Source organism: Lampetra planeri, chromosome 2, assembly GCF_965212315.1.
Source record: "Lampetra planeri chromosome 2, kcLamPlan1.2.h2, whole genome shotgun sequence".
Taxonomy (NCBI): Eukaryota; Metazoa; Chordata; class Hyperoartia; order Petromyzontiformes; family Petromyzontidae; genus Lampetra; species Lampetra planeri.
In genome coordinates, this window is record NC_136108.1 from 4,581,540 (window position 1) to 4,607,125 (window position 25,586).

General features: G+C 42.1%; 1 protein-coding gene across 1 annotated transcript in view; it reads left to right on the top strand.

Annotated features, from left to right (window-relative positions):
* LOC144725043 (histone deacetylase 4-like) overlaps positions 1-25,586 on the top strand; it is a 132,532-nt gene that overhangs the window by 99,008 nt on the left and 7,938 nt on the right. The window contains exons 17-23 of the mRNA XM_078604487.1: positions 1,386-1,441; positions 2,721-2,808; positions 5,099-5,218; positions 6,580-6,677; positions 14,445-14,563; positions 18,058-18,191; positions 24,110-24,194. Of these exons, the coding sequence (XP_078460613.1) occupies positions 1,386-1,441; positions 2,721-2,808; positions 5,099-5,218; positions 6,580-6,677; positions 14,445-14,563; positions 18,058-18,191; positions 24,110-24,194 (700 nt within the window). The remainder of the gene's footprint in view (positions 1-1,385; positions 1,442-2,720; positions 2,809-5,098; positions 5,219-6,579; positions 6,678-14,444; positions 14,564-18,057; positions 18,192-24,109; positions 24,195-25,586) is intronic.

Here is a 25,586-nt window from a genome sequence, read left to right on the forward strand (position 1 = left end):
CGAAGCACTTTCGAACTTGCCATCGCGTTTTATCACGAAATTATATGAATGTAAATCCTTATCTGCATCGTGAGTTTTATAAGCTGATAGATAGCAAGTTAACAGAAAAAAGAGGGCATTTGGAGATAAGAGTATAAATGAAAGAGAAAACGATCAGTGTGGTTGCACAGGTGTGGGATATTTCGTTTCAGATATATTACATGCTATAACGGAAACAGGAAATTGCACTACTCTTATGGACAAGCCTTTGCTCAGATATTACTCTCTTTTACAACCAGCAGTGGGTGATGTAAAACGGGCCAAGGTTATGTGTGTCCCGTTGTATGAAAAGTACATAACCTACGTGCGCATATCCAAGACACGATTACCTCCGTTACGTGTGCTTCGAAACTCGCGCAAGAACACACACACGCAACCATTCACATACACAAAAACCGCACGTTCACACCTGCGCACACACAAACGCGCACGCGTGCACACGCTCGCTGTTGACACGCACGCACACACGATCACATGTATACACAAGCCTTTTGCCACCCATCACCATCCCCAGGGGCCGTTACGGCACTTGTAGAAAAAATATTCTCACCGCATGCTATTTGTCGTGCTGTCCACGGTTTCCGCTGGGTCTTCTCAAAACAATAAAATTCTGAATTGAGGCCACACACGTGGGCAAACTATAAACAGTGTCAACGCTCGTCGAATGTGCATCGTGGCGTTCTATTGTGGAGAAAAACACTTTGCATCATTTGAGTAGTTTTGAGTTGTGCTGCCCGATTCTTACGTTGCACTGCTAATATACAGATAGCTAGTTTAATACAAGGGTAATAGTTGTCGGGAAATGACCGGAAGAGAAAAGGACGGTTTTCTTATTTAACACTATTAACGTTTCACTTAGTTTGCCACCGTGAAGAGAAGCTGTTTCTTTTAATAAATTAAATGACTAGTTGCCATAGTTTTGTAAAACCTCATTTTCACGTAACACGTAGGTGTTAAGCAAAAATCTATTTTGATTGTAATTTTCACTTTTACAGGAAGGTTAAAATAAATACATGCCAGCAATTATAGATCCACCAATTGATTAAGGCCTCGCCACACCATAACAGTCTTGCGTGGTGGTTGTTTTGTTGCCATACTTCACCATGCTGGTCAGTGCTTGGTTAGCCAGCAATTGAACTCGGGTCGCCGGGTCCATCGCGCGTCACGCGAACCACACTAACACCGCTCTTACCCCCTCCTAACAGGGGTTGTTACTGTGAGTGTATTTATAGAACCCAATCGGCGTGCATTTTTTTTCGGTATATTCACCGCGACACTCGCGTATGATGGCATCTCAAAGATGAGAGAGTGCACGGTCTAACCCAGAGAATGCCGTCCCCCTGCAGAACGGCTTTGCCGTGGTGCGACCCCCGGGTCACCATGCTGAAGAATCGGCCGCTATGTGAGTTTACAGAACCCGCCACACACACAGGGGGGGAGAGGGGAGGGGGCTTAGCATCTCCTACCCCCTGAGCCCCTATCCCCCCCAACACCAATCCCCCCCCCACCCCCCGCACATATCCCAACGTGCTGCAGCCTCACACCTGCGAGCGTGCACCACTGCCATGTGGGACTTTACTGCAAGGTCCATCCGCAGTGCTGGGGGGCAGGCGGGCAGGCGGGCGGGCGGGCGGGTGGGGAGGGGGTATTACAAGCAGTGGGTTTCACTGAGTGAGGGTGAAGGAGAGCCACACTTTCTGGCCAGGCTCAGGTTTCGGTGCAGCAGAGATTTATACAGGCAGCATTTGCAAATGAGAGGTGCAATACTGGTGATTGATGCTTATCACTGCGCAGGCATTTTTTGATCTTTTTCTCTCTCTACATCGCATCCCTTTTACTTCAGCAATTAAATGAACATGATATTTTCCACATGCATTTTATATTAATAATTGTGCTGCGGTGGTGGAGGGGGGATGCTGTGTTCGCTTCACGAAGGCCCTGACTTTTTAGATTTATAACGACCCAATTTTGGGGTTTGAGTCGCCTATTAAAATAAAGGAAGCAAGGCTATAAAATAAGTTTTAACTTTTCTTACACAAATTCACTATTTTTTATTCTTTGGGAGTTACATCATTTATACAATATTTTAAACAGAAAACTCACATTTTTGTAAATTATTTAACGTGAAATAAAAACTTCATCTTCTTTTACGATTTAATTTTAAGACATTTCTTACAAACACAATGCTTTTACTTGTACGTGTGTGTGGGGGGGGGGGGTTGCCTCAGATTAACTTGAAAGGAATTGAAAGATTACATTCAATGCCAGGGTTTCAACCCATAACTAAAGGCATGAGGAAGAATTAGACATCGTACCCAATTAAATTAGGGGATGTCAAAATACATTAGTGGGGGACCTTTTGCAACGGGGAATGCTTAACAGATGAGGACGAAGTGCATCAATTGGGCCACTTTCTTGCCATTTTGAGCACGATTAAATGGAAACAGCTTTTTGCCCAAATCAAGAGAGAAAGATCCTTGTGTGTCCACATGCGAACTAATGCCGCATTTTAGCATCGATCAGCTTGCCGATTCCTGTTACACGTGCTACTCGTATATGGCCGTGAGCAAAGACACCATGTTCATTCTTTTTTCGAGTTTAACGTGGCACGCGTCAGTTTTATTTTGTCGAGTAATTAAGTCTATGCTGCGTTGCTGATGATGCGTAATGCTTCCCTCCAGGGGGTTTTGCTTTTTTAACTCCGTGGCCATCGCGGCAAAGCTGTTGCAGCAGAAGTTCAACGTGAGGAAGATTCTCATCATCGACTGGGTGAGTACCCACTACGCCATTCAACGCTCAGCAGAGTACTCGCCCAGTCTGTCTGACAGAAAGAAAGAAAACAGGGAAAAATGACTTGTTTTGCAAGGGTGTACAGTACTAGATCACGTAAAAGATCGTCACTTATTCCCCTGACCAATTTATCACGTGGTACGACTATCATTTTCTCTCGATGTCACAATTTTGACCTCGTCGGACGTACAAGAATGTATTCTTAATGTTTGCGCACATTCACTTCGAAAGTACAGTGTAGCAATTTCCCATTTTCAAGGGGATTAGTGATTTATTTTTGTCCGGTATTTTATGTGTTCCTGGTGCAGCTGTCATTTTATGCTCTTGCCTCATCAATATACCCAGGCATACTTAATTACACTGCTTATATGTAAGCCTATAAATTGAGCCTGGCATGGACTGATACAGTAAGCCTAAATTACTAAATTCAATGGTAAGAATTTGAAACCACTACTCAGTTTTGTATCATATGTATCCTTGTACTTTTAAAGTAGATACATGTTATGTAATATTAAGTATATATGGTTAATGTTGAGAGATCAGTCGTTGCATAATATGTTTAATTCCAAATAATTGAATAACAACGCAATTTTTTTTGGAGTGTATATTGTTCATAATTGAACATGCCCAAATAACAAAATGTAGCAATGCGTGTTTTAACATATTTTTTCATTTTATATAAATGGAAAATACCATCTGTGAATACAAAGTAATATTTAAACGTACACATTGTATTTCCATTTAAAAATTCAGAATGACATATATTTAGTGCTTGTTGATTGTATGTTTTGTGGGTACGTTTTATGAGGTTTAAAGCTAAACCTTTAGAACTTAGCTAAGGAATATTTCCCTTCTTAAGCCATCTCATAAAACGTCTCAGATTCTGAACGGAACAGAAGAAATAAACCCCAGGTTTATTATTTTCCACCAACTCCTCAATGCCGTGAATCTCCCCAAAATAAAGGATATCTCTGTGCAGTAATAAAAACAGTCCTTTCGCTGAATGAACATATGTTAAGTTTAGCCCAGATGTAATTGTAAGTGCAAAGGGCAAAACATGGCATTTAAAAAAACAGAATATATATTGACCAAATGTTCGCAATAAAAGTCTACGCTTGCAGCTGTTGCAAATTTACATTTAACCTATTCTGGTTTTAGCTTTTTTTGTTCAATTTTCACTCGGCAAACGTCCTCCCGTTCCCAATTATATTGGATTAAAAAATGCAATTACATTTTTATGTTCATCACATTTCGACGAGAGATTATCGATGTTTCACTATTCACACCATTCTGTACTCGTCATGTATGTTATCAATAATGGCCCAAAGGCATGTTCTTCATCTATAAGCATAATACTTTGTTTCATGTCAACATTTGCATCGTTGAATTTGAAAATGTGTTTTCAAATGTATGCATTTTCCCAAAAACGATGACTTACTTGCAAATAATTTTAACCAAGTATACCTTAAATTGAACATTAACATGATATATTTAAAGAATAATTCAGTTATTTTTAATTTGGCATTTGTTTCACTCTTCCAAATAATGTTTTAATACTGTGATATTGGCCATTACTAATTCATTATTAAACGTTACACTTTTTTACCATGAGCAATGCTGGAGTATTTGCACAACTTCCATCCACCCCACTTCATTGTTCTAATATAACACACACAACCAGCCATTATTGCTCTACATACTTTCATTTTAATGTTATTGATACGTTTTCAACAAGGATTTTTGTACAATATCACAAACAAGTCAATTGCATCCACATTATGAAATCGTTTAATAATAATCATGATCATTCTGTGTATGCATTGGGAGGTCCAGTATAAATTATCAATAAATAAATAAATGTTAGTTCATTATCGTTCTACTTTCGTATGGCAGGATGCAAAAACAACACGTCACGAGGCAGTTAAAGTACACAACTGATCCCTCAACCCACTTTAATGTAAGCAAGTAGACTCAGTCCACTCTACCAATAGACAAACGTATTCATTTAACAGTAAAAGTTAAAAAGAAAGCACATTTCAAAACTGTTGATTTTCCATCCAACGATCGAAAAAGGAAAAAGAATAAATGACGACGGCGACAGTGATGACGATGAAGATGATGAACCATACGTAACGCAGAGAAGCGTGAGCAAGACGGATCGGGCTGTGCTTTCATTGGCACGCGGCGCGCGTTCGTTCGTGAGCCGTCGCCCGAGACGCAACACGCGCGGTAGGGGTCTCTGTGCGCGTGCGACCGTGGGCTCCCACAGGACGTCCACCACGGCAACGGGACGCAGCAGGCGTTCTACGGCGATGCCTCTGTCCTCTACCTCTCCCTGCACCGCTACGACGGAGGGAACTTCTTCCCGGGGAGTGGAGCGTCAGAGGAGGTCGGTCGCAGCAAGAGCAGCCAATGGTGTCGCAGCTGCTGCAGCAGCAGGAGCGACTGCAGCAGCCGCATGAGTAACAGCAGCAGCAGCAGTACAAACTAAATCTGTAGTACTCTTAGTTCTTTCGGTAAAGTCACGACGGTCCCACCTGATGACGGAGACTTGTGTTGCCTCCGAAACGTCGTGATTTTTATTATTTTATTTTTATTAATTTTAATTTCATTTTTTACCTACGTGACTTTACCGAAAGAACTAAGAGTATGAATCATTGCAGTCACGAAAGCTTCAAATATAGAATAAATGTGTAGTAGCAGCAGAAGCAACAGCAGCCGCAGCAGCAGCAGCGGCAATAACAGCAGCAGCAGAAGGTAGCAGCAGCAGATGCAGCAGCAGCCACAGCAGCAATCTCAGCAGTTCTTAGGGGCATCATTCCTAGGAGTAACTATAGCCGGATCAGTAGTAGCCAAGTACAAAGCTCCCTTCACTGAGCAGTTAAAGTACAAATTGGTCCCTCAACACACTTTAATTCAAGCAAGTAGGTCCAGCTATTTGTGCCTAGCATAGTTAGTCTTGGAGCCCAGTACTTTCTGCTAATTGACACATTTGTTCATTTTAAAGTAGAAGAAAAATCACATCCTGTGCTTTCACTACATTGTTATTCTTAGGTTAGTTCTTACGTGCTTTTGCTGTGATGTAGTTCCATGTGACTAAAATGCTAAATAAATAAGTAGAAATGGCCTGCAATGTTACCAATCCAACCTAAAATGTTATCCTTTTATTGCGTGAAATTGTGGATGAAAGGGTCTTAAAAACTCGTTTTGGAAACATGGAACCATATTGTGGGAAATACCAAATTCTTAGCACTTTAAATATATTATATGAAAAAATATATATATATATTTGCAAAGGAAAATACTTATTTTTTTCGCATTGCTTTTATATCCGGTTATATTTTATTGTGGGTTATGCCTTTTTTCTTGGTAAAATTCTGCTTGAACTATGCACGTGTGAGTGTGTGTGCGTGATGACCATTGCGTATTTAATTCAGATCGAACAGGATAATAACACTTTGTAATGCTCTGCCAAAAACAACATCCAACAGAACTAAAATAACAAAACACTCGTTGGTATTTTGATCACCTTGCACCAAAAAAACCCCCCAAAGTCACTATATCTGATGAAATGCTTTTGCTCGTGTAAGCACGTGTGTTCTATAGCATCGCATGCGATTTTCGCAATTACAACTGCGCATTTTTTTGGTCTGGCTTCAAGTAGATACTCTGTGTGTGCACGCGCGATGCACCTACAACACTTGTCTGAAATCCAGCGTGCTTGTTGTCTCTTGTTGCGCGTGTGCACAGGTTGGCACAGGGGCTGGCATCGGCTTCAATGTGAACATCGCTTGGACAGGAGGGCTGGACCCTCCCATGGGAGATGCTGAATACCTCGCAGCCTTCAGGTACAGCCAGTTGTGGTGCTAGGCATGAGTGTACTCGGCAAAAGCTTAGTACGCAAGCTTAGTGCACTCGGCTCGAGGGGTCCCAGATAGAGGACAACAAATATGACTGCATCGAAAATAACGACGTCTCTGTCTCATTTCTATCTCCTGTCTCTCATCTCTTTATACAGTGTGCTTTAACTGTGCATGTTTCAGAGAATGTGTGCCTGATGACCATTGCGTTTCTGTGCCTACATTTCTCTCATCTCACACACATCTCTATCTCTTCGTAGTTTTTTGTTATTTTCTTTTAACCTATCTACAGTGACTTTACCGAAAAATCCATAGAATATCTCTTGTCCATGTCACTTCTGTCATCTCACGAGAAGTTATATACTGAAAGAGGAGGGGGGGGTCCAAAATATTTTTTACAGCCATCCTCTCCCACACCCACCCCACCCCCCTTATTCTGCTGCTCAGCATAAATACAAAAATCCCCCGTATAGCCTCAAGAGACCGTTGGGCAAGTGCTGTTAGTGAGCACCTATGAAGGTTGGCACAACTCACGAGGGGCTGGGTGGCCAACACGACGCCCAGCTGCTTTTGTCTCCCCAGTGACGATGTTTTTACACACTGCACCGGGTACTCATTTGAGACTGAGTCGACCTAGGGAGAGGTCCAGGACCTGTTCAGATAATCGTCGCTGGTGTTGGTAGCCATGAGCGGGAATCAAACTCAGATCCCCGGGTTTGTAGTGCAGCACGCTAACCACTACACTACCGCTCCCCCTGTATTCTCCTGCCCATCATAAACTCACACACACACACGCGGGTGATCAGCGAAGTGTGTGTGTGTGTGTAACTACTACAAGAAAGTTTAGTGTTGAGCACACTGTGCTACGATCCATGTGAATCAGGTCTAATTTTGTTTCCACATGCACATTGATTAGCAAGTGGTATCTTAACCTGTCCTGGGCCTCCCCTAGGTTAACTCAGGAGTAATTTACTACCAATTGCCAACGTGTATACGGTAGAACATGGTGCTGCTCACATATGCTGCCCCCCTGTTTTTAATAAGTTTTCATGAGTAGACCTTGCTCTTAAAGTCTAAATACTGTAAATAGAAAGTATTTGTCTATGAACAATTAATAGAGGAATATAATGCCATTTTTACGTAGCATATTTGCTTCAGGGAATTTAAGTAATTTTGAAAACAAGATATTAATTTACACAGAGACTCACTGTGATTGCTTTTCATTTAACCTGACCCCAAATGTGAAAGCACTCATTATTTTATAAAATAAGCCTACCATTATTTTTGTGCAACATTTTTGTTCTACTTTTTGAAAAGGTTTTGAATGTTGCCTGTGTACAGGCAAACACCTCTAGCCAATTACAGATACTCAGTGGACCAAACTGAAGTCCCTTTACAAAAGTTGAGTTCTTTAGATGTATTCTGAATCATTGCTCGACGTTTTTTCACTATTTGTGTCACTTACATCGATCATTCTGTTGATTTTATCGCTGATCTTACCTCAACAACATTTGGTCACATACAAGTATAATATTTAAAGCACGTGTGTAATATTGGCAATCATCTCCTCAGTGGCGTTTAGACCGTTCGAAAATAAACAATCGCGCAAGGCAACACTTGTCACATTAACACAGTGACACATTTTCTGTCTGCTTCAGTGCTTGATTAAACCGGATGATTTCCCTCTATGCTCTTCCTGCGTAATACACCCACATTGCGGTACAAAGGGTTCTATTTTAGATCAAGGCAAACAAAAACAACTAAGCCAGTTTGTGGGGGAAGGAATGGGGGCAAGAAAAATGTGGAATATCAGGGCATGCAGTGGGGGGGGGGGGGCATTTGCTGCACCGAGGCCTCGGGCAAAAGAGCAGCGCTTAGCCGTGGAGCAAGCAAACCAACTTGGAGCTCTGCTGGGGATACTGTGGAGATGAAAAAAAAGATAAGGTAATTGGCCGTAATGAAAGCCAAGAGGGCCCCGAGTGCTTTCCTGCGAGGGGCTTTGGAAGTGGCGGCACACGCGGGCTCGCTCGCTCGCTCGGGCGCGCGTGCGCCGGGTTGAGCGAGTTAATTGGAAGCAGGCGGTCGCAGGGCCTGCATCGCGGCTGTGTGTAGGCAATGCGCTCCCCGTTTGATGTGCGACCCCCCCCGTCTCTGATCAGTGTAGCCTCGCTGGGCCCGAATGCGCCGGGGCCGCCTGGGGTTTTAATGTGCCAGGTTTGCCATCGCTCCGCCTCACCCCCATCATTCATCTCGCCGTGCGCGGGAATGCTTTATGTGCGTTCTTGATGCTGTACAGTGGTGCACAGCGATGCGTATAAAGCGCCGTGCTCGCTCTGGGCATGCGCCGAATTTAGTTTTGCATCTGAAATGTTGTAAATGCTCGGCCCCCGTGTCTGGCTTCATCGATAAGAGACAACAAAAATGCTTCACAGTTGCAAGATGAAATGCTTTAGAACCGTTATTACGATTTCGTTGGGAAACAAAAAGCTACGGGCTCATGAAATTGGCCACCGCAAGCCTACATTAATTATATTTTTGAATTTTGAAAGAGAGGCTTGCTCAAAATAATTCGATGAAAAGCAGGGAAGATTTTAATTCCTCCAAAGTATTAATATGACGCAAAATATACCTTGTATTATTCATAATAAAGGTTTTTAGGTTAGATCGGGTAAGTATGAATGTGTCGTAACCCTCCACCACCCGACAGAGCCAGTAAATTGTAAATGTTGTGGATTCACTCTCCAACACACTGGTGGGCTGAAGTAGTAACTAATTGGCACTTTTTGTTTACGTGACAAACCTTACTGTGTCGGGTGGTGGAGGATTACGACACATTTATACTTACGCGATCTGACGCAAAAACCTTTATTATGAATAATATTAGTCGCGAAAGCCTACGTGTTATACCTTGCATTCCTTGAAAAATATATATGCCAAGTCGTTTTGAGAATATAAGTACAGTCGTGTTGAATAAAAATCCAGTCAGTTCAAATGAATGAGGTTTACACAAACTGAATCGACACGGTCATGTTATTAAATAGATGTCATTAGGGAGAATGAAATAGTTTAAAATCCAGGAGTTGTATGGCTTCCTGCTCGTAATGTCGCATGCAGTTCACCATTTCAAACGACCAGTGAGCAATATGAATTGTATAAAAGTCACACTTAACATTTTGCCATATTACTTTAATAATTCAGTGTTTACTGCTGGCAAGTGGTCCTAGAGAACCACTTTCCACATTGTCACATGATGAGATGTTCGCTTCTCACTGGGAAATTTCGGTTCATTAATTTGTCTGGAAGTTTTCGGCAATTTTACTTTTGAATTATCTTTAATAAGAGCCAGAGGGCATCGGGGTTTGGGAATCCACAATTATCTCAATCAAACTCACATTAAGAACATTTTCAGATGATTATCACATATGACTTGTCTGCGTGACTTTTAACTTAAAAATAGACTGGTACCGGTAGCGGTTAAATTGAAATGTATATTATTTTGAGTGCTCTAATTGCAATTCATCTTAGTTTATACCAGAAACAATGTTAAAATAAATAATTATGGCAAATAATAGTAACAGAAATAATAAAAATATTAAAGAGTTGTTTTTTTTTCCGGTGGCAATAAGCCTGCCTGGGGCTGTTGTGGTAGGGGGATGTTTTTTAGACTCAGGAGACCAAATGCTGACATTATCTGAGGTCAGAGCCTGCGGTTTTAAGAGTTCTGCCAGTACTGTGGTCAAGACAGACAAAAAACCTTCCAACTTTAAAACAACTTCCATTCCCCGCATGCCTTTATCCATCTCACAGCTGCTAATACAGCATATACATATGAAATATACGAATATATGAGAAGAGGGGTACAGCAAACGCATGTGAGGGAGATGACAAGTGACAGTTTATTTTCTATGTCGTATGTTTGTAATCATGTGATGGAATAAGTGGGTCAATGTTAGGAGTTACTGTATTCAATAATAACTTGATATGTGTTAGTCTGCACATTTCATAATTATTTTTTAAAAACACATGTGTACGGTACTCTGTAGTATATCGTTTTTCCCAAAAAGGTTTGTTAGTACGTGATATTTTAAATTGATCTGAATAAACAACTTTACTGTGTATCATCATCATCATCACTATCACCATCAGACATTATCTATCCACTGGATGAAGGACCTCCCCATGTCGCCACCGTCCCTCGTGGTCCCACAGTGCGTCACCCATCTAGCTCCTGCGCATGAGCTGATCTTATCGTTCCATCTCGGTGGTGGTGGTTGTTTTCTTGGGCATGTTATTTCCTTTGGCTGCCATTCCATAACCAGTCTCGTCCATCAGTCATCTTCCCTTCTAACAATGTGTGGACTTGCTGTCCTGAACAGTCGCTGTGGATGTATATAATCTGCGTTTTTTTTACCCACAATCCATGTGTTCATCTTTCTGTATCACTGTGTAATTCCATGCATGCACATTTGTGTTCTTTGTTAGAGTTCACGTTTCTGATCTAAGTACTATCCCTCCAACTTGTGTTTTACATTTTTGTTCAATTAACTTGTTGCACTTTGCATTTGTTTTACTCGTGTTTATATTGCTCTAATGTAATTTACAGAAATATATTCTAGTGTCACTCTGCCTAGCCTTAGTTGGAATGTATCGTCTTTCCTGACTTCTCTTCTAATTTGTAAAAGCTCAATGCATCTGTTCTGTCTTTATAAATAAATGTTTTTCATGATTTCTGTATATTTTTATGAAGGCTATGGTTTGTATGCATTCAGCTGACCACGTCACTTTCCACTAGGAATTGGGGCACATATAAATATGGATACAAAATTTCGATTCGACATTTTGGCACGTTTTTTCGAGTTTGAACAAATCCAAGTCTGTGTGTTGAATCAGAAATTGAAAATATGCAGTCGGTGCCTGTTGGCAGCACAGTGTGCACGTGTGAACGCATGGCAGGCAGTACTTCCAGCCACATCAAAGCATTTAATACACTTTTGAAATGCACTGGAATAGCTTACGTTGTCAAAAATATATTTGAAATATACTAGAATAGCATTTTGTATTGCGTACTATATTTGAAAATCTACTGGAACAGCGGATGTAGTGGACAATGCATTTTAAATGCTCAAGGAATCGCGTTATGTCGTGTATAGTACGTATTTGAACACACGAGAATAGCTTACATTGTTCTTCTTGGTTCTTTCGGTAAAGTCACGTGACTTTACCGAAAGAACCAAGAAGATGAATCCCTGCAGTCACGAAAGCTTTAAATCGAAGCTTACATTGTGTTTAATGTACAAGCCTTGATGTGACGTTGGTTATTTTCCCCCCGCACCTCTGATTAGCGCAGTTGGCTATGTACAGTGCAAAAGAAGCTCAACATGCATACACACATGCAATCCAAACTATGGACCAAATAGCAAACCACTGTAGCCTGCACTTCTTTATTTGAGGAGTGGCAAAACTACATGAAGTCTCTCATGAAGCACCCTCGTGGCTTGCAGACCTCGACATTGGCAGTTAGCTCCTAAACATGTTGCCATACGCAGGAATAGGATCTTGTTTAATGTTATTTAAGTGTTCTATAAATTGCATTATGTGGTGTATTATGTATCTATAATGCACTATAATACCATAAAATAGTGTACAATGTATTTCAGAATTCAGATGCACCAGAATATATTTTGTCGGACATAATTCATTTAAAAAAATCACTAATTTATCAAAAAAATAAATTGCATTTTATTTTGTATTCATGCTTTGGTTTGTGAAAGCTTGGGTAAATGCATCAACAGCGGGCTTGGACAGGCCGTGTCGCTAAACAGCCGTGACAGCTGGCGATCAAAGCTAAGGGCAGAGTGACAACCAACGAAGAGAATGGGCCCAAGTAGATGTCCTCGTATAGGGTGGGAACAATGAGATCAGCTCATGTACCGGCAGCGAGATGGATTGTATCATTGTGGCGATGGCTTGGGGAGGCGTTCGCCCAGCAGTGAATAGATCATGGCTAATTATGATCAAAGTTTCCATGGTGTGAGAGACAAAACAGTTTGCACCGTGTGAATGAAAAATAAATAAATGCGTGAGTTAATAAAGGTTACCATGAATTTACACGTAGCTCTTTGCAGCCAATATTATGATTCATAATGTAATTTTTGGGCCGGGCCATGTAATGATCAAGTCTGAATCATTACAAATCCCAACGACACTCGACGTAACAAACAAATGAATCACCACACGCGCAAGTGTTTTACGCACAACGATCATTGTTTGAGCTCACCAGTAAAATGAAGAACAGCTACCATTGTGTGACATCATCTCGGTGTGAAAGTTAAGAGAGCTACTGTGGTGTGAGAGTGGTGAGTGCAACACCCTTTGGGTCCCAGGATGCTGATTACATTCCCACCCTCAAACATAAGGGGCACATTGTATCTGAGACATACAATGCCCACTCCTAAGGTTAAAGCAGATGCAATTAAGTTCCTGTGTATTGCTACTTACTGTTCGTAGCATTTTCGGAACTTAAATCTTTGATTGCACGTTATAATTAGTTTATTGTTTCTTTAAAAGCAATAAATATTGGAATCCGGTTTTGGATTCGGAAGCTCGAGCCATGATGGATTAAGCCCAGTCCTTATTTCCACAGAATCAAATAGAGCACCTTTTCATAGTCTACAAAAGCAAGGCAAAATGGTCTAAATACACTGCGGTACATATTCAGCATGCAGCGTTGTGGAATGGGAATAAATTACTGGGGAAAAATCATACATGTATCCCTCTCGCCCTTTTCCCTCCTTTTTACACAATTGTACGTGTCTCTCTCTTCACACGTACTGGTTTGGGAGATCCAGAGTGTGACAAACGGACGCTTGCAAATTATATATACAGATATATAAAGATATGTAGACTTCCTGCTGCTTCACTTGTTCCTAGTTTCTTCCGAAATTAGCGATATAGCTCTTTTTCAGAAGCAACCTGGCCACATATGATAGCTCAACGAAGTGGCTTATCACGTGGAAATTTATAGCAGCTAACAAAAATGTGATTGTTTGCGTCACACCATGTGTTGTGGGAACTTTACATCATTTGCATTCAGTATTGCCAGCGTGATGTATGTAAATAGATATTCCCTCCATTTTTGTATTGTTCATACACTGGTTGTCCCATGGAAAGACTCATCCACACCATAGGAATCCCCACCAATACCTCAATGCTTATTTGAGCAGGAAATCATTCTGAGCTTTTTGTTGTTGCTGATAAATGTTTTTGTTTTATTGTTTAAGTATCGATTTGAGAACAGAAGAGCAATAAATTACACCAAATTTAGGATGACATGTAAGCCACGTCTGTTTGTAATACAATGTACTGGGGGCATTTCTGAACATTTTTTCTATTTATTGTATATGATGTACTGTATATGACATGCTCACCGTGAATACGGACCACAAATACTAAAATCTAAAAACATTACACCACACATTTAGGATCACTAAATTGGATTTATGCCATCCCAAAATTAGTTTGGAGCATTATTTATTTATTTAAAAATGCATGACATTAGTGTACATAAAAAAAGTGGTTTATGCAAGGCACTTAATGTTAAGTGACATATAACAACCAACAACATACCCAAACTTAACAATGCATCATAAGTCCATCAGCAATAGCCCTTTACGCCTGCCTTTTCTTATCCCAACAGGTGTTTGTACCCAAATCATGGCACGGATGTGTTTCTGATTTTGTTTTTGTGTTCACCAGGACGGTGGTGCTGCCCATTGCCAACGAGTTCTCCCCAGACGTGGTGCTGGTCTCGTCAGGTTTTGATGCGGCAGAGGGGCATCCACCACCTCTTGGGGGATACAAGGTTTCAGCAAAGTGTAAGGCAATTCCCACTTAAGACACATTGTTTCTATGGAATCTTTACCAGCCCATACATCAACGCAGTGTTTTCCTTTAATATTATGCATATTGTCCCATTGTAACCAATTTACGTGATAGAGTGTGGTACTTTTTGTACATAATGTGCACAAAAAGAAACTCGCGTTGGGCCGAGATGGATTGCAGCTGTAGATGACCAAAGACAATGGAATGAATATGGAAATGCCATCAATGTATAAAGCATATAAAGTAGATGATGGTGGTGATGATGATGATGATGAAGTTGCATGAATGTAAGTAGTAAATCATTTTATGTCATATGAGAATGGCCGCTACGCTCGCATATTAAATGCATTTTCATCTTTTGGACGTACAACAACGATCGCGACGAATTGTGTTGTTTTCGCATAGCGTGTACGGTACTCCGTGATGAAAGTGCGCACCGTTGGATGGGTAAATTAAATGCATGTGCAGCGTTAGGATGAAGGGAGAATGGATTATAGACTGACGAGCTGCTTTAATATCCACCTGCGAGAGCTGACGTGGATTGCGGTTGGGTGAAAAAAAAAAGCCGGTGTGGTTTGAGATCTTCACAAAACCACACCACCCACTCGCTTGACGTTCACCTCCCCCCCACTCCCCTCCCCACCACCACGAATGCTTACAGGCCCATACGCCCCAAACCCCCATCCCATCAGGTGTCATGTCAGAGCCTTTCCTCAAAGTGTTCCAAGCGCACGAATTCGGGCTGCGTTTGATTACAGCGCCCGTGTGAGTTTGTTTGAGGGCCCCCTTCGCTAACAGTGGGGAGCATCTGGTTTGGGGTAGCGGCGTTTCCTCACTGCACACGCACTGCGAAGCCGGCCTCTTTTCAAGTGGAAACCTTCTGGGGATTGGCGAATCGCTGCCAAGGTCCCCAGCCATGGAATGTGTGTACACACCGAAAACTTAAAAATACTTAAAAGAGCAAACAAGCAAGCTAGATTTAACTCAATAACGGTGCACATGAATAAAATAAAAATACTTCCTTTTTTGGTGTTGGCTTCTAGATTATTTTCAGAAAAACAATGTTTACAGTAAAACTATATTATTTATTCCCCCGGTCATTTATCTGGTTATGTTCTCGAGAGTTATTTGGAATTTCAACCCAGTTTTATTTGCGTTTAATTCTCCAGCTTCAATAAACACGTGACAACACGAGAACACCGATAACAATTTTTTTTTTATTTAGCGCAAAGGACGTTTTGGTGATATATATGTCACATTGAATGTTAAGTCCCGACAGAGTAGATGAACATTCCATATTTAAAAAAAACGCCCAAATAATCTTATTTACATCATTTAATTGGCTTGTAGGTGTGTGTGGGAGGGAATTTTTTTTGGATTGATTGCCCCCTCGTGTTTTTATTTTTATTTTTTACATGAGGTTTCTGGAAATAACTGTGGCTCGTGTTTGTGGCTGCTTGTGTTTGTGTTCACCATTTGTCTGGTTTGTGTGTTTGTCTTGAGACATATCTTCCCATGACTTTCTGATAAAAAAAAACTGCTTGACTCAGTGACCACTAATTGATTCCGACTCAACCACAGTGGAACCTCAATATTTGAAATCCTGAATTCTGCTACTCAATTCTTTATATAGCAACATTGTATAATTTGGTGAAAGAACAGTCAGTGCTATTAAAACGAGTACAAAACTCGCATTAATGAAATTTAATTTAACGATCAACAGGATTGTCATCATCATTGAGACAAGTGACATTCGTTGTTTATAATTGAAGTTATTTTTTGCAAGGTCACGCCAAGACAAACATCGGTTTTTTTTCCAATGCACCTAACACATCTTATATCATAAACACTGTGGTCTGCTGTTTTCTTTAGAATTTTGGCCTGCTGACTAATGTGACCTTGGGGATCCTTCCATTTGCAATTCTAGAAACATGACCAACCCAAATAAGTTAATATTTCTCAAAGAGTGTGACATCTGCTAAGACCAATTACTGAGAACACGCTTGAATACATTTATTTTGTCATTTCACTCTGAAGGATTTTATGACTGAACACATTTAAAATACATGCTGTGTTGTTTTTTCCTGCCCTCTCTAGTTCTATGAAGAGCCATATATTTGACATCAACGTTTTCACACAACTTCTAAATACATTAGTATTTACTATAATCAAAATGTAATAAAATGCCTTTCATGTACAAATTATTACAATCGATTATCAATAAAATCCTCTGGACACACACAACCATTATTTTGCCACGGTTGGGGGGGGGGGATCTAATGGGATATTTTGTTCTTGAATTCACCTAAGCAATCCTAATTGGCACCCATGTCCACCCCATTATAGCAGACATAACCAATAACAGTTACAACATCAATCCTGCGTGCAGCCTCTGCAGAAGGTGGGCATCTGTCACCCGAGGAATTGAATAGCCACTGCAAGTCAGTGGTCTGGATAACGCAGGGTTGAGCGAGTGTGTATTTTATCTGCGTTGTCGAATACATTGCGGTGAGTGTGGAATAATAGGCTAAATAGGCTTTAGTGTGCCTTGAAAAACGGTAAACATATAAACACAGATGCAATTTTGCGTCGAATGCATACAGAAACTGATGCTAACGTCGTCACCACAGATTAAATAGGCAGTATATCCAATACACACAAATTGCCAGAGTGTGACAATGTGTGTGTGCTTGACTTTACAAGTATTAGTACTTTACTCATATGAGCATACTTGAATATACATAGTACGCATTCATATATCCACATTGCCTCGTGGAATTTTAGTTCTGTTATCCATTCAACAGTTACAAATATGCAGTGTGTAGGGATTTGAGGTGTCCAGGGGAGGTGAGTTTGTGGTCGCTGCGGGCACCAGTTATGATGTTAAAGGATTGTGCCAATGCAGCTGCCACTCCTGACCACCACATCTCATTTGTCGGCCATAACCTTGGTTCCATTATCTAGCTGAGCAGTGCTGTGGTTAAAGATCTTGACATTTACAGGTTTCGAGTTAAATATCATCTCTTTCTGGTTGATAAAATTTGTACCACTGAGAGAGACAAAGTATTAATATGCCCTTGTTCAAGTCAGTACCTAAGACCTATTTGTTTTCATGTCCATATGGCTATTTTATTTTGACTCTCTAAAGCTTTTTGTGTTTAGCTTATTGTCCTTTCCACACACCTCCGACTAGCACAGTTGGCTACGTACGGTGCAAAAGAAGTTCAACATACATATTCGAAACGTCTGGAGACGCTGTTGCACTTAGACGCTATATAAATGTAAATCGTCGTGTATAATTGCATACGGAGACTGGCTTCTGCTATGGGAATGCAGATTTTCCAACATTGGCTCAAGGCCACCGGTGGAGATGATAACTGCCCCATTGCTCAATTGAGCAGAGCAACGAGGGACACTCTTACTCAACCCGACCCTTGGGTCGGCCCTGCGCCTCGCCGTTTCTCACAGCTTCGGTGCCTCCGTGCAGGTTTTGGCCACTTGACGCGGCAGCTGATGGGACTGGCGGGCGGTCGCGTGGTAATGGCCCTCGAGGGTGGCCATGACCTGGCGGCTATCTGTGACGGCTCCGAGTCCTGCATCTCGGCCCTGCTCGGCAATGAGGTGAGGCTGCCACCGCCGCCACCACCACCGATGCGATCCAACGCCCCTCTTACGGAGGCTGCTGACTCTCCACAAACTTCCGGTAGTAGTCCTCCACTACTGGCGACAGTCATCATGTTCCAACTATTGCTGATGTTTGTCATTCCTCTGCATTGAATTGCCACGGTGGAGAGATGTTAGCTACCTCACATGAGGTGGCACCTGGCCCTGACGCCTGTATAATTTGGAGTTTGCGTGTCTCTCTCCCCGAGGTCACGTGAATTTATCTCCAGGTCCTCCGGTTTTTCCTTACACATTTAGAAACACGCTTTTAGAGTATTTGGCTGCGATACATTTCCACACGATACGCCCCTTCGTTGAGCTATCAATTCTGGGCAGGTCACTTCTGAAAAAGAGCTATATAGCTCAGTAGGCCTTACCTAGTCAATTAAAAATGTTTTTAAAGTAAAAAAAGAATCGAGTACCTCTTCCACTCCAGTAGTCCATCGTTGTCTTGGTCACTCCCTGCCTCTGTTGCCTTCTACTAGCATTGCTTTTGCTGTACCATTTTGTTTATGCAATGCAATGATCCACCCCCTATGACAGACCCATATTACTGTTGCTGGGCGGCTTGTTATCCTTGTGTTAGCTTATTACAAAACACGCATTCTCATTATCGCTTCACAAAATGTCTTATTCCAGAAACCGTATTCTCGTTTACGACGTAGCGTATAAACACCAATGGTAATCTTTCTATATTAGGGTAACCAAATTACATTTAATGTCAACGTTTCATGAAGTGCCTTGATTAAATTACAGTTGTAAAACAAATGTTGGAATTCTGCTAAGGCGCAGTGACTGAAGCTTTCGTGTAAAATGTGAACTCGTGCTCATGCAGAAAGAAACCGTTCTGATTTGAATTACTTTTAACAAAAATATATAACGTGTAGAACGAATGGGAATGCGTGCACTTAAAATGAGACATCGGGGACCTATTTGGTATTAAAGCGGTTCTTTGTTGCATAGTGTAATATTTAAATGCAAGCGACCACTTTACAGCACCTTGCAAGGGGGCTCTCTAAATTAGCTGTTAATGTTGCCCTTGGTGACCCTAATATGGAAAGTAGTAAGTGATTGGAGCAAGTCCCGCAACAGCAATCTTGCTAAACTTTTGGCCAAACTCATATGCCTTCAAGATGAATGCATAACTAACTAGCCTTTTGCCAAAAATGCCGAAGAAAAAAAAAGGTCCCATATTAACCATAATCAGGCTGGCAAGCGTGTCACTCCAGCAGGGTCTATATAAACAGGCCGTCAATCAAAACCTCCGGACAATGTTATTATCCATTTCCTGGTAAATATTTCCACAAGTCCCCGCGCACAAAGGCTAATCTGTTCCTCTCTGCGAGGGGCTTGGAAACCCCCGCAGCCAGAGTCCTGACCCTCAGAAGCCGAGTGGCCACGCGCCCACGCAGCCACGCGTGCTATAAATATCCTCGGACAATTCCGTGAGATTGACTCGTGTGCACTTTTTTGCGTAACCGCTGACCTCCATGTATCACGCGCAGAAGAAGAAGACAAGATACTTGATCAATGGCCGCAGCCGTGCATAATAATAATGTGTGAACCTGTTGAACTCTGGGGTTAATGTGCCAGGATTCATGGTGTTTGTTTATGGTCACCCTTACTGTCCTCTCCTGCTTTTATTGGCACTGTCTTCAATACATTACTATCTTCTTACACTGTTACCACAATGTTTAAAAAAGAAAGACACTCAGTCAGGGCCTGTCTTTGAAAATGTACCCTCATTTGAAGAGATAACATCTGATTTCTTCAGAGCTGTGCAGTGTTAGCTTTTTGGGGCACGTCTCAATATTGCTATTTTATTTTAACTCAATCTTTTTTTTCCTACATTGGTTCACATCTGGAACTTGGTGTTGTGTTTATTGTGTGAGTGAATGCTTATCTAAATTTAGTTCCACACTTCCCATTCACCAATCGCCTATTACCAATTTTGGTGAATGTGCAGCGTTCATTAACTGCCGCACATTTTAGCAAAATATGTCATTTATTTCAGCCTGTCCCAAGATATGGTGGCCGTTTAATGTCACATATATGTAATTGGTTATAATGAGGGCTATTTAAAGAAAACGAATTCCACCTGTCGATCAGCAGCTGATATTACATAACATACCTGGATTGCTTTTTCCAAGACATCTGGACAGCGTGTAAGAGTAGGACAATACTTAACAGAGGGGTTCTCCAGAACTCCCTCTAGTGGAGGTCCTTCTGGCAGAAGTGGTGTGAGCAAGCAATTGCAGGGCTGTACCTTCATTCCTATGCGCCTAATCCCGTAGTTTTCATTTTAGAATGTTTCACAAACTAAAAATGTGCAATCTGGCCAATGTTTGCAAACAGTATTTGCACATGATCAAGCGAGCCTCTGCTGAATATATTTGAATGACTGATGTTTGCACATTTTATAAACAAACAGCCGCAGGATTTCAAGGAAATTGGCTACCAGGGAGCAGCGCTGATCGCTGTGCCGCAGAAAACTTGAAAAGCCCCCGACCCCACATGGTGTTGTGTGGGAGCCTCTGCTCAGATATTGTGTTACCAACGATGTCAGTGAAAACCCGGGTCTCGGGGGAGTTCTACAAAATGGGCAAAATACACGCCGTCTCATGCGTTGTTGGTATGTCAAATGTTTCGTAATCAATTGTCGCCCACGTGCAAACCGGTAGCCACTGGCAGTCTTCGCCAGATTTATCTCCTTGCAACTCAGCACGCTGCTTTCTAACACCATTAACAATCCAAGAGGGGGAAAAATGCATTGTGCATAAAATGATGCTTCGCGAATACATTCCGGAAAAAAAACACAAGTTATAATCAAAGTCAATTACATATCACATGGTGGAATGGTGGCACAGTGGTTAGCGCACTGAGTTCGATTCAAGGCCATAGCTAACATCAGCCACAGATATCTGAACCAGTTTTGGGTTTTCCTCCCTTATAAACCAATACTGACCAGTGTGGTGAAGTATGATCAAACAACTTCCATGACCGATATGGCATGAGGAGGCCTTCATCCAGCAGTGGATTGACGTGTCTGTGGTAAAAATGAAAAACATGTCGCGTATCAGTGTCTGAACTATTTTTTTGCACGAAGCATAGAAGATTAGGTTTTTGCTCCATAACGGTAGTAACACTTAGGATTGTGGTTATTTAAGTCTCCATTTAGCTGAGGAGCACAAAGGCTGTGCAGAGGAGATGCTATGGATTGTCTTGCTGATGTCATTGTTGTGGTCTTGTTCAGTTTCCCAAGGCCGCGAGCCATTCTCCATTCAGTTCACACAGGACCACTTTGCCTACAGGGGAAGGAAGCATTTAACTCAGTGTCACTGTCTGCATGCCTTGTGGGAGACTAGATTGTCAGGACATGATGATCTCCATGCCCCCACTGCAGATTCTCTCCACTTTATCAGATCGTTTGGGAAAGTGAACACACGACGGACAACATGCACATCAACGCCTTCAGGGACACAAGGACACATGCACAGTCAAACAGTATGCCCGTCTTCACCTGCTCAATCATTGACTTATTCAGTGACTTTTTTCGTAACCATACGTGCTGGGCAAAGAGTTCCGTGGGTGCTTGCACATTATACTTGCATGTTTTGTGCACTCTACGCTAGTCTTATGCCATGTTTCATGTTGGATGTTTATGTTGGAACAGTTCCAGCAGAATCCTGAATTAAATTAGATTAATTTCAGTCGCCTGTTTTTGCACCTGCTCATGTAGTACAGGTAATTCTGCGCTTAGTTGATTGAATTAAACAAAAAGTCTGCACACATGGAAACTGACAGACCACTTTAAACAAATAGCAGTTTTTTCTGTCTCAAAGATATGTCAGCATATTCCAAAACAGAAGCAGATGGATTTATTCCTTTGCAGCCTTCAGATCAGAGTGAAAAATATGAATTGGGGAGTGTAATTCGCACGCACGTTTGATGCCCCGTTTTCATTGAAAGCGCAAAATAAATTTCGGGGCCCGCCTTAAAAGTGCACGTTTGCACTGAACTGCACAATATCCCCCCCCCCCCCCACCATTATAATGTTTGCATTGGAATTTTTTTTTTGCAATGACATTGCCAATTGTGCTGTCGGGAATTCTTTGTACAGTTCCCAGGTCCTGCCCTCATTTCCCTGAACTCCCGATGTTGCCTCGGGGGCGTCTCCTCTGACGCCTATTGGATAGCGACTTTAATTTGAATTCTCATGTCGTGGGTTGGTTATTTTTTTGTTACTTTTACCCAGGTTACGCGTTTTGCGTCCTCGTTTTACACTTTGGGGAATATTCAAGGTTTTTTTTTAATGCACAGGAATTTGGATGACCGTATGAGGGACGCATTGCAAATTTGCATACGCAAAGTAAATTCTGAAGTAATTGATGTTCCGTTAATTGCTTTCCGTCACGCTCACAAAAGCGTGCAAATGCATGCGTTCTCAGCTCTATGCTGACAGCTTGTTTTGCCCCAAAACGTGACCCATTTTGACTCTGCTTGTGTTAATTTATTCCATTGTACAGTCCACATTTTTACACAAAGATCCTCCATATAGCCTGTAATGCTATTAGGGTAAGTGCTGTTAGCGAGCATCTATTAAGGCAGGCATGGTGCACGATGAGGTGGGTGGCCAACACTACAATGCTGATGTTTACACACCGCAGCAGGTACTTATTTAAGGCTGAGTCGACCTAGGTGAAGCCCAGAGCCAGTTTAAATATTCATCACTGCTTTTGGCTGGGTTCTAAGCGAAGTGCACTAACCACTGCACTACCGCTGCTCATAATTTTCACAAACACAGGCACACACTTCATGTATGTATTCAGAGTACTTTTCAAGTGGCCCACATTACTTACTCTCTCATAGGCTGCATGAACTCACCCCCCCCCCCGCCTCACCCCAATGTTTGGAATGTCTTACCTAATTTTCTTTCTGAGGTGTGTCAGCTGACATGGTAGCACACACAGGGGAGGTTGCACGCTTGCCCATTAGTGTTGATTGAGCTGCCTATGTTCTAAACACCCTGCTTTGGCACGTGGAGTTAGAAACGGCGATTGTGCGTTGATGGAGGCATGCGCGTGTCTTGGTTGCTATCATGTTGACCAGAGCTTGGGCGGAGGGGGTTGGAGGCTTGAGGGGAGGGGGACCTTGTGGGGGGGGGGGGGCTTGGGGGGTGGGGGTTGGGGAGGCGGAGGCCTGTTCCTATATGTCTGGAAGAAAACAGAGGGGAAAACAGAGCAGTAATCCCACGTGACAGACACATGCATGTCCAGGACCGGTTGAGCAAAGCGAGGGCCTTTTAGGACGTAGTAATCATTTATGCCATTTTATGATTCTGTATCCTGGCGGACTACGTTCTGTTGGGAAAACTTGTATTTGTAGAGCACCGCACGAATATAAGACGTTTGTCCTGTTTAATAAAGATCTTTAGCGCCATAAGGGATCCAACTTGTGGAATGTTTTAAATATTATTATATTTTGATGCTGTATGAAAATACATGATATTGTATGTAGGGTATAATACCCATCGCACTCCAAAATAGGGAGTTATTTTTATTTGGGTGGGTGGGGGGGGGTGTTGGAAGGAGGGAGTGGCTACAATATTTAAATAAAAAATATATATTTCATAGTCACATGTACACTTGTAATATTTGAACTGGTGAGTGAGTTGCCCGTTTTCCATGTGAGTGTTGGAATTTGTGTTTATTTGACAGAAAGAAGAGTGCTTTTTTTAACACGCGACTCGTGAGTTGGTTTCTGCGAACTGTCTCGGAGCAGCATTTTAAAGTTCAACAAAAATTATACGAAGTTGATTGACGACGTCACCGTTGCTCTTCGTTGCGTTGCGTGTAACGATCCGCTCTGTGTTACAGCTGGAGCCTCTCTCCATGGACATCCTTCAGCAGCAGCCCAACCCTAACGCCGTGGTCTCTCTAGAGAAGGTCATCGACATCCAGAGTAAGGGACAACTTTCATTAAATAACTGCCAATAAAATTACAAAGGCAAAAGACAGAACTCTAGACTCCGTGTAAGAAGATGATGGTATAAAAAAACACCTAGATTATTTTTTATTTCAACGTATTATGCATAGTGTCACTCTAACGCAAAGTGGCAGTCCTGTAGGGGACTCTCTAGAGAGAGCTCCTCTCTCGTGGATAATAATTTGGCCTACTCTTCCACGATGGCCAGTCATCTTGGAAGAAGTGGGTTTAGCCACACTATCATTATCCAGTATGACCATACAAAACATTCATCATGCACATATTGTGCCCTTGGAATAGCTTAGTCTCATTTGACCAAACTTGCCGAGTGATACAAATGATCGTTGTATTATAAAGTCTCTTGAGCAACAACATCAACAACAACAACAACAAAAAACGGAGCTCTATAACCATCATAAATCCATCGGTGCGAGAATAGACCAACTTACACATAAAAGGCAAAACATGTTCGGGGTTTCTCTTTCAGGAAGGAAAAGGCAATAGGGCAAAGGTTACAAGAGTCAGTTGACCCCGGGGGTGCTGCGATCCTGCCACATTATAACATCCCTGAAATTGCCCCTTCTTTCAGAATAATCTTCCTGTGGAGCAGTCAGGTCAGATGTTCTTCGGTTTCCAGCAGCGAGTGGCTGCCACTTGCTCATTGCCCCTAGTCTTTCTGAAGATCACGTTGCAAATTGTAAACAAAATTCTTCAAGCCTTTCATTAAAAATTATTTATTATTTTACAAGGTGGGGTGCCGGGTGTTCGAGCCACGGTTATTAAGCGCTTTCAGCTTTGAAGACGTCAGCAGAAGCAATTTGGTGTGAATGACACAGCTGCCTGTGCGATTCCACAAATTAAAATATATGTATTGTTCACTCTCTGAAGTCAATGGAGTATGCGCATGTGTGCGTGTATGTTCATGCTGAGATGGGGAGCGGTAGTGTAGGGGTAGTGTAATGGGGAGTGGTAGTGTAGCGTTTAGCGCTTTGCGCTACGAACCCGCCATCCAGGGTTCGATTCCCGCTCACGGCCCACATCAGTGATGCATATTTGAAACAGTCCAGGGCCTCCCCTATGTTGACTCAGACTTAAATGAGTACCTGGTGTGGTGCATAAACATCATCACACGGGATACAAAGGCGGCCAGGCATGATGCTGGCCATCCACCCTCCTCACGTGCTGTGCTGGCCTCCATAGGTGCTCGCTAACAGCACTTGCCCCATAAGTCTGTCAAGGCTACCACGGGGGACCTTTGTGTATGCCAAGATTGGGGAAGGTGGGGGCAACAATGACGTAATTGTTACTGCACTGCGCTGACCAATCCTCATTTTCCTGGCCAAGAATTTCAGAGGCAACTGATTTTTT